The sequence below is a fragment of the Solenopsis invicta genome, chromosome 2 (genome assembly GCF_016802725.1).
Source record: "Solenopsis invicta isolate M01_SB chromosome 2, UNIL_Sinv_3.0, whole genome shotgun sequence".
Classification (NCBI taxonomy): Eukaryota; Metazoa; Arthropoda; class Insecta; order Hymenoptera; family Formicidae; genus Solenopsis; species Solenopsis invicta.
In genome coordinates this window covers 16487798-16501088 of record NC_052665.1, presented here as the reverse complement: position 1 = coordinate 16501088, position 13291 = coordinate 16487798, and the positions used below count along the sequence as shown (strand labels likewise).

At 40.3% G+C, this 13291-nt stretch overlaps 1 protein-coding gene across 4 annotated transcripts in view; it reads right to left on the bottom strand.

Moving 5' to 3' along the window:
* LOC105197510 overlaps window positions 1-13291 on the bottom strand; it is an 81625-nt gene that overhangs the window by 43823 nt on the left and 24511 nt on the right. The window contains exon 1 of one of the 4 annotated variants that reach the window (XM_011163921.3): window positions 9637-11687. The exons of the other annotated variants lie outside the window; for them this stretch is intronic. Coding sequence (XP_011162223.1) covers window positions 9637-9698 — 62 coding nt within the window. The 5' untranslated portion in view covers window positions 9699-11687. Of the gene's footprint in view, window positions 1-9636; window positions 11688-13291 lie in introns of those variants that run through there. 4 annotated transcript variants of the gene reach the window in all.

Sequence of the window (13291 nt, the reverse complement as noted above, 5' to 3'; positions counted from 1 at the left end):
GCTTCAATACGATTTTATATAGGTGAATTAAAATATTTTTATATTTTCTATAGACTTTTTATACAGCTTTAAATATATAAATATTAATCTTAAAATACTGATTTTAATTCAAGAAAAATTCCGATTTTTTTATTTAATTAAAAAATTTTGCGATGATGTATTGTTTCAATTTCAAAAATATAATCAACAAAATGTATTTATCATCAATCAGAATTGTGATACTTATCACTTTTTATTTTTATTTTTATAATACGCGATTTCTATATAAATCACGTATCATCCTGATAAAATTTTGATCACCATCAGATTGACATTTATAATATATCAAACACGATAGTCATCCGTGAGATCAATTCACCAGGAAACATAGCATGACCGTCATAATCCTTACGTAAAATATACCATATGGTGCATTTTAATGATGATGAATCACAGAGTCACTCATATTTTCGCGTGAGCAGGACTCAACGTTACTTACGGTAATGACATGTGCACATTTGCGTGCTCGCTTTAACTGATCACAGATACAAACATCTTTTATGTAATTGCCATAAATTTCATTCGTACACTCCGGCGATGTCATTTCCTGAATTCTTTATGCGAGAACGGAAGATAGATATTTATTTTGACTAATTTTTGCCGAGAGTATATACTAAAAGATAATAACGATATCAATAAAACAATATAATAATCAACTCGCTTGAACTAATATGGAATAAAATGCATTTGGTTAAGGATATAAAGTAATTAGTCCACGAGTTGGAGATTACATCGCGTATTAAACTCGGGATGCTAGCTAACTTCCTCCAGATTATACAAGTTATTCCAATATTGTTAGACTTTCTACTAATGTTAATAGACTTTAATGAATTTTGAACAGGATGTTTATCAGCAGAACGTGGCGAATATCATTATTCACAACACATTTTTATTAATTTGCAATGTTAGATCCAATAATTAAACACGAATATTAACGTGATACTCATGAATAAATCTCATATACCAAAGATACGCAGTTAAATAATAAAAATCCAGAATAAATCTTAATACCAAAAATTCGCAGGGTAACGAAAATAGTAAAGTACAATATTTAAAAAAAAAAGGCGTAGTAAAGTTAAGATTAAAGTCGATAAGAAACTGATTAAAGAATTCGTAAGTGGAAACGCGTAAAACTTGGCAGCCTTGGAATGTTCCTTCGAGAAATCCGAATCGATATTTTTCTCCTCGTGCGAAACGGTAGAGATATCGAGAAATCAGAGACACTGGTTACTCGCGGGGCGAATCACGCCGCGTGTCAAGTTCGAGGCCGCGATTGATCTCTCCCCAAGCGGAGAGTTAATCGAGTCTGCCTGCCGGGAGTCCGGTTCGCGCCGGTCGACTCGTGTAGCTAATGGCATAAGCGAAGCCTCCTCCACCTGACGCGATTACGTAATGCGCGACGGTTAGAACGACAACGGATAGAACGACAACGGACCGCAAAACGGCGGAATAATTTGTCTCCAGGACGAAGTGTGACTCGCCGCCGTCCGGTCGAGATTCCGCCAGGGAACCCGTTCATTTTCCACGCATCAGCCACGTGATTTCTATCGCGATGGCAGATATATTAGACACGGCAAGTTTATTATCTCGCGGGAGATCAGAGAGCCATGATAAAATGAGCCAAGAGGCAAAGTGGATGATGAGGAAGTTGCGCCTGTGTATTTTAACAAAAGCTGAGATCTCTGCTTAATTATTTTCCATTGCATTGTGAGCACAGTGCAGTAAAGTTTAGTAGCGCAAGTATATAGTGTCCAAAGTAACTGGTCCGTCAACGTACAGTTAACGCGCGATAATAGAATTATTACGACAGTGCGAGAGATCTAACGGAATTGATTCATGCTGCGTGAGATCTAACGGAATTGATTCACGCTGCTGTTCATGAGCGACAACGGAACGCATTATTGCAGCCATCAGTCGAGCGGTCAAGGTATTAAAAAATAATAAAAGTAATAAGAATGTTACGAAGTACGCTAAGCTACAAATGCTATAACTGTAAGATAATATAAACCGTATCGCGCGTCGCGTGTAACCAGGCTTACGTAAACGTAAACTTGAAATTATGCGCTCTCGGCAACTCCGCTGGATCGATCGGAGATAAAACAACGGAAGCATAGAGAGAAAGAGATCGTTAACGAGCGGAAATTTAACGTCGCGAGAAACTATCCCTTTTTCTGGTCTGTATTCGATTTTATTATAACGTGCACTTCCCGAACCGCTCGAAATACTGTAGGAAGAAATTCACGCTTTTATGGCGAACCCGGATTTTCTTGACGAGCGAGATCGACGATAGAATACCGTAAAGAATCGCACACTGAGCGTTGGAAACGCCTATGTAATGACCTCGTGGAAGGAAGTTTCTTCCGGCTTCGCCATTGTGCTTTCTCGCGCAAATTGGCGAAAAAATAATTAAGTAGCGTGTAATTTCACCATAAAAAAATACACAAAACTTTTCACATCGATCGAAAACAACCAAAATGATGTATTCTTTTTATTTTCGCAGCATTACGCGATTGCAAATGTTACGCTTTCAAAATTCTCTAAAAAATGATATTAGAATATATTGCGTTTCTTTTATCGGGTATAATACATTAGCAATTCACATTCCTTTTAACTTAATAAACACACCATGTTTTCCTATCCATTTCTTTTCTACGTAATTCTCCGAGGTATTTTTTTTCTACACTTTTCACGTTTTCAATTAGGTCTTTATGCCACTCTACTCTTTTATTCTTTTGATTCATCCATCTTCTTAATTGATGTCTTATTGTATACTGCATAAGCTATAATCAGAACCGAAAGTCCTTTTTAATGATGTCAAGACCCGCATCGAAGAATAACGTCTTGATTAAAGATCATGTGGTTCTAGTAATCTAGTAGATCGCGAAAGGAACGTGATCTGACGAGTTCAATCAAAGAGAGTGGGACACGAGGCGCTGGGAATGTGGAGCAAGAAGAAACAATTAATAATAACTGCTTACCAATCGAGCGAGCGCATTAGCGGTCTTAAAAGATTCTTCGTTGCGGCAAGCAAATTGCGCGCTGTGAGAATATTTTTCCTCGCAAGTTTTCCGAAAAACTCTCATTAAACGACTTCATAAACCTAACAACCGAGATGTTAAACGCAGTAACGAGCAAACTTATCGGGCTTCCGCGATTATAACGCTTTTATACACGCGTCTCTCCCTTTTCAGATTGTAATTTCTCCTGCGCACCGACAGAAAATTAACTGAACTCAAATTAGCGCCACTTTATGGCTCTCTATGTTGACATTATTTCATCTTCTTTCATGCAGCATTTATAAAGCCCATCCCGCATCTACCGCAGCAACGCCTAATAACACGCTCTTTGACCAATTTGAAGGCCATTTTTCTTGAACGAAAGTGTCGAGGAAGATTAGTAATTACCGTGACGTCGTCCAGTCTTTTTTATTACTACATTCCCATAACGAAGATCGATATCTTATTTTTCACATTCTTTTATATTCGTCCTATATTTATCCCCTAATAAATTGAATTTTTAAAAACGTATTATATTCGAGAGTTACACCGAGGGGAAAAATTACTAAATTAAAAATAAATATTTATTCGAATAGTGCTAATGAAATATTTACTAAATGAAATGTATATTTATTTAGTAAAAACCACTAATTTTAAATGAATATTATTTTTTCTCGCAGAGTAAGCATTTATGCATCGCAAGTAAACAGTTCATTAGTACTATCCGAATCAATATTTATTAAAAACTTGGGAAATTTTTCTCTCAGTGTATATTTCACTTCAAATAAGTCCTAATTACATCCCACTATGCGTCGACATACGAAAGTGAATAAAGAAAAATCGTCATGAAATTAATCAGAGGGAATTAGCTATCAAAGGCTCACACGCAAGTCTCTCTACGTATGATTAACATATATCGAAGCACCTCCGGTCTCACCTATTCGATCCGTCGCTCCTAACCGCAGGCGCGTTCAGTCGCGTAGCGTGCGTCGACTTGGTCGACGACCAAGACGAACCTAAGTAAAACGACCTTGCGCAAACGGCGACGAACGCGCTCTCGGGTTCGACGACCGCTCGGTATAGCTCGCGAGATGCAACCGGCAATGCCTTTCTACAGCCTTGACTGCAACCTCCAGCGGCTCCGTCGCCGCTGCCAGGCCTCGTCACGTGCATCCTGTGACGTGTCACTGTCCCTCTCCGCCACGACGAGCGCGAACAATGCACGCGGTGTATACACGAGTCAATAAAATAAGGCGAATAATAACGTTTTTCGCAGAACGAAAACATATGCCTATTGTGCGCCGTGCGTTCATTACTGCTTTTCTGAACACGCGCAGCGCCCGGCAGTTTGACCCTTCAATTCCGCGGGCGCGGTATGTACGCGTCCTGCCACAATGAGAAACTTCGCAGCAACGGCAAACGCAATAACGCCACGCAACAATACCGGCCGTTTTTGCGCTAATTCGTAACGCATGTACCCATGCATATTGATCCATTGTTATTTTGTGTCTCCGTTACTTCTATTTTATCATAACTCGAATTCGTGCGTGAAATAAATACGAACAAAACTGAATCACCTTTATCGATTACGTTCTGTGGCACGTTTCATTATCACGGTCGAACAATGCAATTTATGATAATAATTTAATCATTAGGAGAGGATTCAGCATTTACGTTACGTAACCGCCCAATTAAATTTTCGTTCAATTAGCAACAAAATAATTAGATGTAATTAAGCACACACTACGCGGAAAAGTATCAAATATATATGTATATCAAAATTCACGTGACCGTAATCGGGATTCGCGCTATGCGGAGCTGTGCGTGGAGCGATTTTATAATTTAGGAAAGTCTGCACTTTCGCGAGTTAGATGTTATCCGATAATGGAAGAATTACGTTTATGTCGACGCAACCGCGTAGCATTCCTCCAAACAAATCTTCCTTTTATATTCTTCCACAACCTTTTCTTATACCCTTCTACAACTCGACAACTCGTATCACTCATCCCCGTCGATCTTCGCGAATCGAATATCCCAGAAATTTTCATCACGATACCGCCACGTCCGATATCGCGCGATACTATCGGAGACGAAGACATCGAATAATACATGCACCTTCGTACTTCGACAAGCGAAATGCCTTTCGGTTGCCTATTGGATTTTAGCGTCCTTATTTCTTCGGCGCTTCGGCGAGATTCAAGAGGCACTGTGAAACGTTCAATTTGACATGACATGAACGACCTCTTTATCTCCGCGAAGCGGCATGAAAACGTGGCCCTAACGGGAGTATTTAGTCGCGAAGCGAAGTGCCTGTCCACACGCGAGCGCATGACGTGGACGGATGTCGGACTGAATTGGCGCAATGACTATAACCGGGGCCCAACGTGACGAGTACGCACTTTTTTTTCCCGCTTGTATTAAGACAACGGATCTATAAAATTTATAAAATTTTCTTATCAATCCACGTGTGAAGAAAAAATGACTCTTGACGCCGCACGTTTTCGCTAATTCTGATAGCACTGAAGTATATCTTAAATAAATGCATATAAATATATACTTATAAAACAACCGATTTTCTGTGATAATTTACAGTGTTCAAATAGACGAAAAAAGTTTCTATAACTTGATCTTGAAAGATATCGCATAATAAAAATTATTAAGAGAGATTGTAACAGAATTATATGTCATTTACTACACTACATTCGTGTCAGTTATAATAATTATCGTCTTGTTTCTTTTAGTACTACAAAAACAGATATCCGTTAGAACTAATGGCTATCTGTTGAACTAATGCTAATGACTAACAGATTTTCTGTTCTGAAGCGATTCTTTGTTACAAATAGTAGATAAATTTCAAATACGATCAAAGCATGCAAAGAGACACATTTATTACAACTTTTTTTTTGCTGATCTCACGTTTCTGATATAGAATTTATCTCCACGTACGTATCTTGTATTTATCTTGTACAAAAGACGGAAAAAATAATGTAAACACCTAGGGAATATATTACTTTTTCATTAATAAGAGATCAATTTATCATTTATTTTATAGATTTTATCCTTGTTAATACTTGAATAGTCACCAATGGTACATTGTAGTATTCTTTTAGCAGAGAGAGAAAGAGAGAGAGAATACGTTTCAATAGATTATATAAGTGACGTTGGAAAAAATTTGCTTCTCACAGTATTTTTCCAAATTGTTCTCTGCTCTTTAAACTTCAACGTTTTTCTTGACCGTAACTGCCTGACTTAAATATCACCGAGTCATTGAGTCAGTTTTGAATGGCAAAGAACAACAGATTTTCTCCTTCCTCTTAAGCATTATCCAATACCTGTTAAAAAGTGTTCTACAGAGAAATGACATAACATTGTACTGGTGAAAATTTAAGCATCGCACGACCATATTTCAAACGAGGATAAAATCTTAAAGACAAATATTAAAGACAGACTCTAATTAATAAAATAAATAGCGTACATTCCAGGTGTCCACGTTATCTCGTCTATTCCCTTCACGTACAAATTATATTCATGTCTAAAACTACAATTTGATAACGGTATAGTAAAGTTATAAATTGTATCCGCTTTTATGATTCAAATGTGCTTTCGTTTCTGTATTTCTGCTGCGATTAAATAAAAAAGAGATTTGAATGTTCTAGCGGGATAATTTCAATATTACATCTCGAATAGAAGGCATGGCTCACAGTATCTCTGGGTTGGATCCCGTTGGCTGTGTCATAGATAATAAGGTCACAGCAATCTACCCCACTGTGCGACCTTGCCTGCTTTCCACTACCGCGGTATATTGCCAGATTTTTCTAGTCCACTGATCAGCGTCGATTCGACGGCATTGCTGCATATTTCTCGGAAGATGATTTAATCTCATGAATACCTAAACGAGATCGGTAGAAAAATTCTATCGCAGAAAAATTAAAAAGTTTACAACAATCCTTTGTGAAAAATCTTCCTAGTTACTTCAAGAGCGGCTGTATCGAATCAATTAACGATATATAACATTGCAATAAGCAAGTTAATAGAAAATTTTTAATGTATTCGTCTCAATCTGAGTTCCTACACTATTTTCGACATCTAAATTATTTAAATATTGAAGTTTCGATAACGCAAACGAACGCGTAAACACGACAGAAATATATTTCACATTCTCTACAAGAACATTCATTGTGCTACAAACGACAATGGGTTAAATATCTCTCTAGTGCAGATTTTGCGCGAATAATAAATCGCTTAAGCGTTAACGGAAATATGGCCGACGAGGAGAACCGGGAAATTTATATGGCGGTCCAGTTAATCCTCTCTTTGTGAATAAACTTATCGTTCCCTCGGAGACTCGCGGTAAGTTTTACGTAACCGCGAAAAAGTAGCGACGCGGCTGCGCTACATCGTGGCGCGCCAACAAAGAACGTTAATAATGTCGACGGAGAGGAGGAGCGGAAGAGAATTGCGCGTGTTTCTCATTCGCATTCTTCCTCGTGCGTTCGCTTCTTTTCTTACTCACCGCTCGGCAACACATACGTGCGCCGCAACGCTAATCTTTTCTTTCTCGCGTGAATTCGCACGTGAACATACGACTCCACACGTGCGACGTTCACGCAGAAAGTATCGGGACACCAGTCACGTTTGGCGCGCGAAGGACAATTCGCGACAAAGTGCGTTTTTGCGATCGCTTTTCTTCAGATCGCTCGGGAAATAACGATGTAACAATAAAAATTGGTTCTACAGAATATCCCGAGAGAAGTAAAAAGGACATTAGAGCATTCCTATCGACAAATAAACGCAAGTGTTTAATAGAGAAACGACTGTTTACGTCGTAAATTATTCACGCTAATTATTTGCATGTGTTGCACAAATTTCCAATGAATCATGTTATTCACGATAAATTGTCGGCCTTAATAAATTACATTGTACGTTCAAATTGTTCGAATTAGATACAATATTCAGGGGAATTTCGCTTGTTGTATGTGTGTGATTATCCTAAAATAGGGCTTCATGTGGAAATGGAAGAAAATGATTTAGTAAGCATTTTTTTTCAGACTAAACTTTATGCTGACTAAAAGCAAATATTGATGTTTTCTTCTGTATGATGTAGACGCGAGAAAACTCAAGTTGCATAAATATCAACAATTATCCGTTTCGTCGTTCTTTTGTGAGATGTTGCTTGTTGTAATAATACTCTATGCAAATTTTATCACGAGATGAAAATTCTACGAAAATGTTAAAGACCTTTGTACACTTCCTTTATTTGCCTACAGTTTTTTTATTTGTTCATTACATAACATGTATCGCATAAAAGCTCAAAAGATCAGAGGTACAAAAATATAACAAGAGATATTAAAGACGTTTTGGCTACATAACGAGCTAAAAGTTTTATCGAAAGTAGCATTATTAATTAAATTCAAATTTTTACATATATTAATAGAACTCTAATAAACATGAGTACAAAAATTCATTTAGATCTACTTACTAGTTTAAACATTATTTATAGCAAATTTGGTTGGACTGCACTAGTGCGCACTGGTGCATATTGAAACCTCTGTACATTAATCTAATATCATTTAAAAATAAAATATAAATACCATCAATAATAAAATACATATTTTACCTAATAGCATAATAAAATATTGATTGAGAATTTCACAATTTAATCTAATTATACATTTATATTAAATATACCATATATTCTTCGTCGATTAGTGTACGGCGGTTTTAATGTGCACCAGTGCGCACTAGTGCGTCCAACCGCGAATTCGCTATTACTTAAAACAGCAACAAAATATTGTAATTTTCGCAAAAACCATTATAAACAAATCTTTCATTGTTTTTTTCTTTGCGGCTAGTTTCAAGGCTAAAATTTAGGCCAAATTTTTTGTTCTTGATTAAGAAAATAAAATTTTGACCCTGAAATCAGCTGCAAAGAAGAAAACAGCAAAAAATTCGATTTATAATGGTTTTTCTAGCAAAAATGACTATATTTTGCTGCAGTTTTAAATAAATAACTTTTATGTCTATTTCCGACAACACAGATTAACTTTGATTTCAGTTTAACTTATTCTACATCTTTCTTTAGTTATAATAATTAGAAAAAGATGAAGAACGTGTTAAACTGAGATTAAAGTTAATCTATATTGGTGGAAATTGGCATTAAACGAATAAGTATATCTAAATAAATTTTTGCACATATATTTATTAAAGTTTTATTAGCATATGTTGATTTAATTGGTAATGCTACTTCCCCAATTTGCAAATAAGTATTGCATTAAATGAGGATCAAGGGGATAAACAAAAAATTAAATAACTTAAACCAATAAGTGAATTGTGCTCAAGTTTTATGTAGATGCTCAAATGTAATACTAGAATATTCTATGAAATTTATATATTTTTGATAATGTTTTGAGATATGACATACATCCTTAAAGAATAAAAGAAGGAAAAAGAGAGAGAAGGCAAAGTTTTGGCATTCCACACGTCTGCAATGCAATCAATTCGAAAACAGATTTCGATTTTTATTCGAAGCTAATCGGCTCGAGAATCGCTTGCGGAATCGGATCAAACGGCACGGAGATGTCACGAATGCGAGCATACATACCGAGCGGAATTCTTCCTGGCCAATTGCGATTTCTCGGTGTGGAACGGCGTGCCAAATGTCATGACAGAGCAAGTGGGTGGCGAGCGTCGCTGAGAATGCTTGTCCGGAATATTATCCTTATCAGCGGTACGACCGCTGAACAGCTCGACTAGTCAGCTGATCGCGCGATGCTTCATCGCTTCGGTCAGTGTGCGCATAACGGCGGCAGGAATCTTCTCGTGTATCGCGCCCGACTACCCTCCTCCTCCCACGCGACAATCGGCACTTTTTCACTCGGTTGGAGAGCTCACCGGATACGGTCCCCCTGCGGGAGAGCTGAAATCACCCGCTTCTTCCTGCTGTCGCCGATATCCGCTCGGCTTATCGTCTTCTTGGCGACGACGGTGCGGGTTCTCTCTCGACCCACGAATAATTTAATGCCGCTTCGCGCTCGTGAATATCCGTATCTCTGACAGCTGGCTCTGGACGCGTTTAGGATCTTCCTAAATTCCTGACTCGCAACTTCTTAGTAAAAGTAAACAACAAACTCGGAGAGTGTCCCCGTTCGTCTCGGCCAGCGGAATTGGGTATCCGGTTCGCACTGGTCGGAATGGAGCAGGCCTCTTCACACGCACGTACACGAGAGGCGGAGACCTCGTCCGATCGGCGTGTTGTGGTAGTAACGGTATATCGCGAGGAGGCGTTCGTAGGAGATTTACCCGAGCGAGAGCAGGCGAAGTGCAACGACCGGCTGATCGCGTCCGTCGCCGCCGAGACTTGTCTCGTTTCGTGTTGAATATGACGACTCCACGAGGGCACGCGCTAGCGATGCGTTGCCTCGCGCTGGATGTCAAACCCACGTCTTGATTCCCCTCGGAATTTGGCCCGATTAATCCTCACGCTTGTGCCTCGCTTGTCGCTCCGGTTGTCCGGAGTTTTCAGCTCTCTCGCTTGTTTACTTCTCGCACTGTGCGCTCCCTGTTCCGAGTGCGCCGTCTCGGTTCTTCGGTCCAAAATTAAGTTAGTTAATCCCTCGCCGTTAATCCGAAGCTGCTAAGCGCGTTATCCTATTCAGCCTCTGTGATCGTCGTTCGAACTCTATATCTGCGCAACTAATCCGCACCGCCAATTGCTCTTGTCTCGGCCTGGATATCACAAATTGGCCGTTATCCGTCTTGATTCGTTTCGAAGATTAAAGGTCGTAATCTAGCTACTTATCCCGATATCTCCTCAATCAAGTTATCCTGGCTAACAGTTACGAGCTTGTTGTCTCGGCCGCTGTCTGATCCGTGTTATCGTCAACCGGATTTTCGCCACAACCGGAATACAGTGTCAACTATCCTATCTAATCCAAACTCCTCGATTGTAAATTTTGCCTCGGATTTAGGACTTATTTATTTAGACTTTCGAGTCAACGAGAGATAGCCGCGACTCATTTCAGGCAGGATCTCGTTATCGAAGCACAATTGGAGCACAGTCGGAGCACGCTTCCTCGATTTATCTCAGGCCCTTGGAGCTCAACACGTAATGCGCTGTTTGCGCAGTATGTTTCTCGTAACGGGCGCGACGTCTCGTTTCGATTCCCCGTGAGATACGTCCGTTTGGAATTCCCTTCGGGATATCGTGGCACAATTCTATTCACGTCACGAATTCTAGTCAGCGCGCATCCCGTTTGCATATAACGTTAAATATCTTGGCGGTCGTTGTTCCTAGGAATTGCCTATTAGCTGCTCCCGCGGCGCGGTGTCCGCAGGCCGGCGACGACGTTCGCCGATGACAGGTCGTCACGAGAGCGTCAGGAACAGCGGAACTGACAGCGTCAGGCTTTCCACCTGCCGCCGCGCGCGGGTCCTCGCTCGCGGACGCTCTCGGAGTAACGATCGCACGCGGACGAGAGGAGGAAAAGGGAGAGAAGGAGATCGGGCGAGAGCGGGATCGACCGACCGCAGCCGAAGTGCAGCGAAGAAGGTCTGGATGGAGTGCGCAACAGTACGACCGGGTACTACTGGCTCGCGTCGCGCCTAGCAGCCGACTGACTCCGGCGAAAGAGGATGAAGCCGGGCGACGTGGCTCTGACGCCGCCGCCGCCGCCGCGGGGCTTCGCCACCTCCGTCCCGCCGCCGCCACCACCACCACCACCATCGCCATCGCCACCCCCGGATCGCAGCACCGTTGCTGTGTCGCAGTGCCGCGAACCGTATCGGCTCCGTGCCTTCAACCCTCGCACCATACTGTATCCCCCGTATTCTCAACCTCCGACGCGAGGAACACGTGTCGGCGAGATAAAGCGAAGAGTGGACGGCTCACGTGAACCGTACGGGGCGCAACGTCACGTTTCCGTTGGTGTGTTTCGAGAGACAATCGATTTAAACCCCGCCCGTCCTGAAATAATCTCCAGATATGGCTACAGTGACCCACGCAGTAGCGCCTCGCTATACGTAATTCAGCGATGATGATCCATTATCCGCGCTAGAAGCGAGATACGGAGCGCGAATCTATATTTTTTAGGGAGAGATCAACACCCGTAAGGACTCGATATAACAGCAGATAGACACACGTCCGTCGCGGCTCGTGCAATATGTAATAACACCGCGTAACGAGTTATTTAGTAGGATATCAAGGATACCAGGATATCCTCGATACCAATGCGTTTACGAGCGCGGACATTAATACATGATCAAGCTCTCTTCCCGTCCGCTCGGACACGAAACGATGCGAACATCATGTTGAGCTTACGGATGCGGCGGCGACAACGTCGCCGGAATAAGCGAACACCTGTTTGCTCGTATAATAGCGACACTGCCTGGTAGCCAGCCTTTCATGCATGCATAGACGCGCTGATACACGCGTATCCGCGATATTTGAATGAAAATAAGTAGCGCCCGTGGGATGCGAAGCTGCATAAAATATAATGCCCGCGGTAGCTTCGCCCGCGTGTCAACGCCATTTCTCGATATTTATTATTCCATCCAAGTTGGACTCGCTTCGCGTCCGAGCTCATTGATTAATAATGAATGAGTATCGCCCGGCGCAACGCAACGCGAGGAATTAAAGTCTAAAGCATTCTGACGACGTTCTTTTTTTTTGACGAATTACAAAGCTATAAACAATAATGAAATAGAAACAATAGGAAAATATAATCTGAGCTTCGTGGAGGTTGATGTTTATTCACACTGCACAGAAAAAAAAATTAGTATCAAATCAACAATTCATTGTTTCATATATAAGCAAGAATATACCTGTAAAATCTTCGTGGAAAAATTTATAATTTTAAATAGACATAATTTGCTTACACGAAGAGAAAAATTCTCTTCATGTAAGCAAATTATTATGTCTGTTTAAGATTATACATTTTCCCACGGTTTTATATTCTTGCTTATATATGAAACAATGGATTGTTGATTTGATATTAATCTTTTTTCCGCGTGCGAGAAATATTACTCAAATGCTTAGTTAAGTAGTGATCGAACAAATTTTGTAATAACTGGTACCAAAAACCTTGTTACGTTTAACGAAACTTTTAATTACAAGTTGTATGGAAACAATTGTTCGGTTAAGGCTATAAACTGTAAACCAAAACAGTTATATTTAGTAATTATAACTATAAAATTCACTATTTTAACACTATTTAACTAAAAGTTTGATCTATCGCACCAAATATTTTTCTCAGTGCACA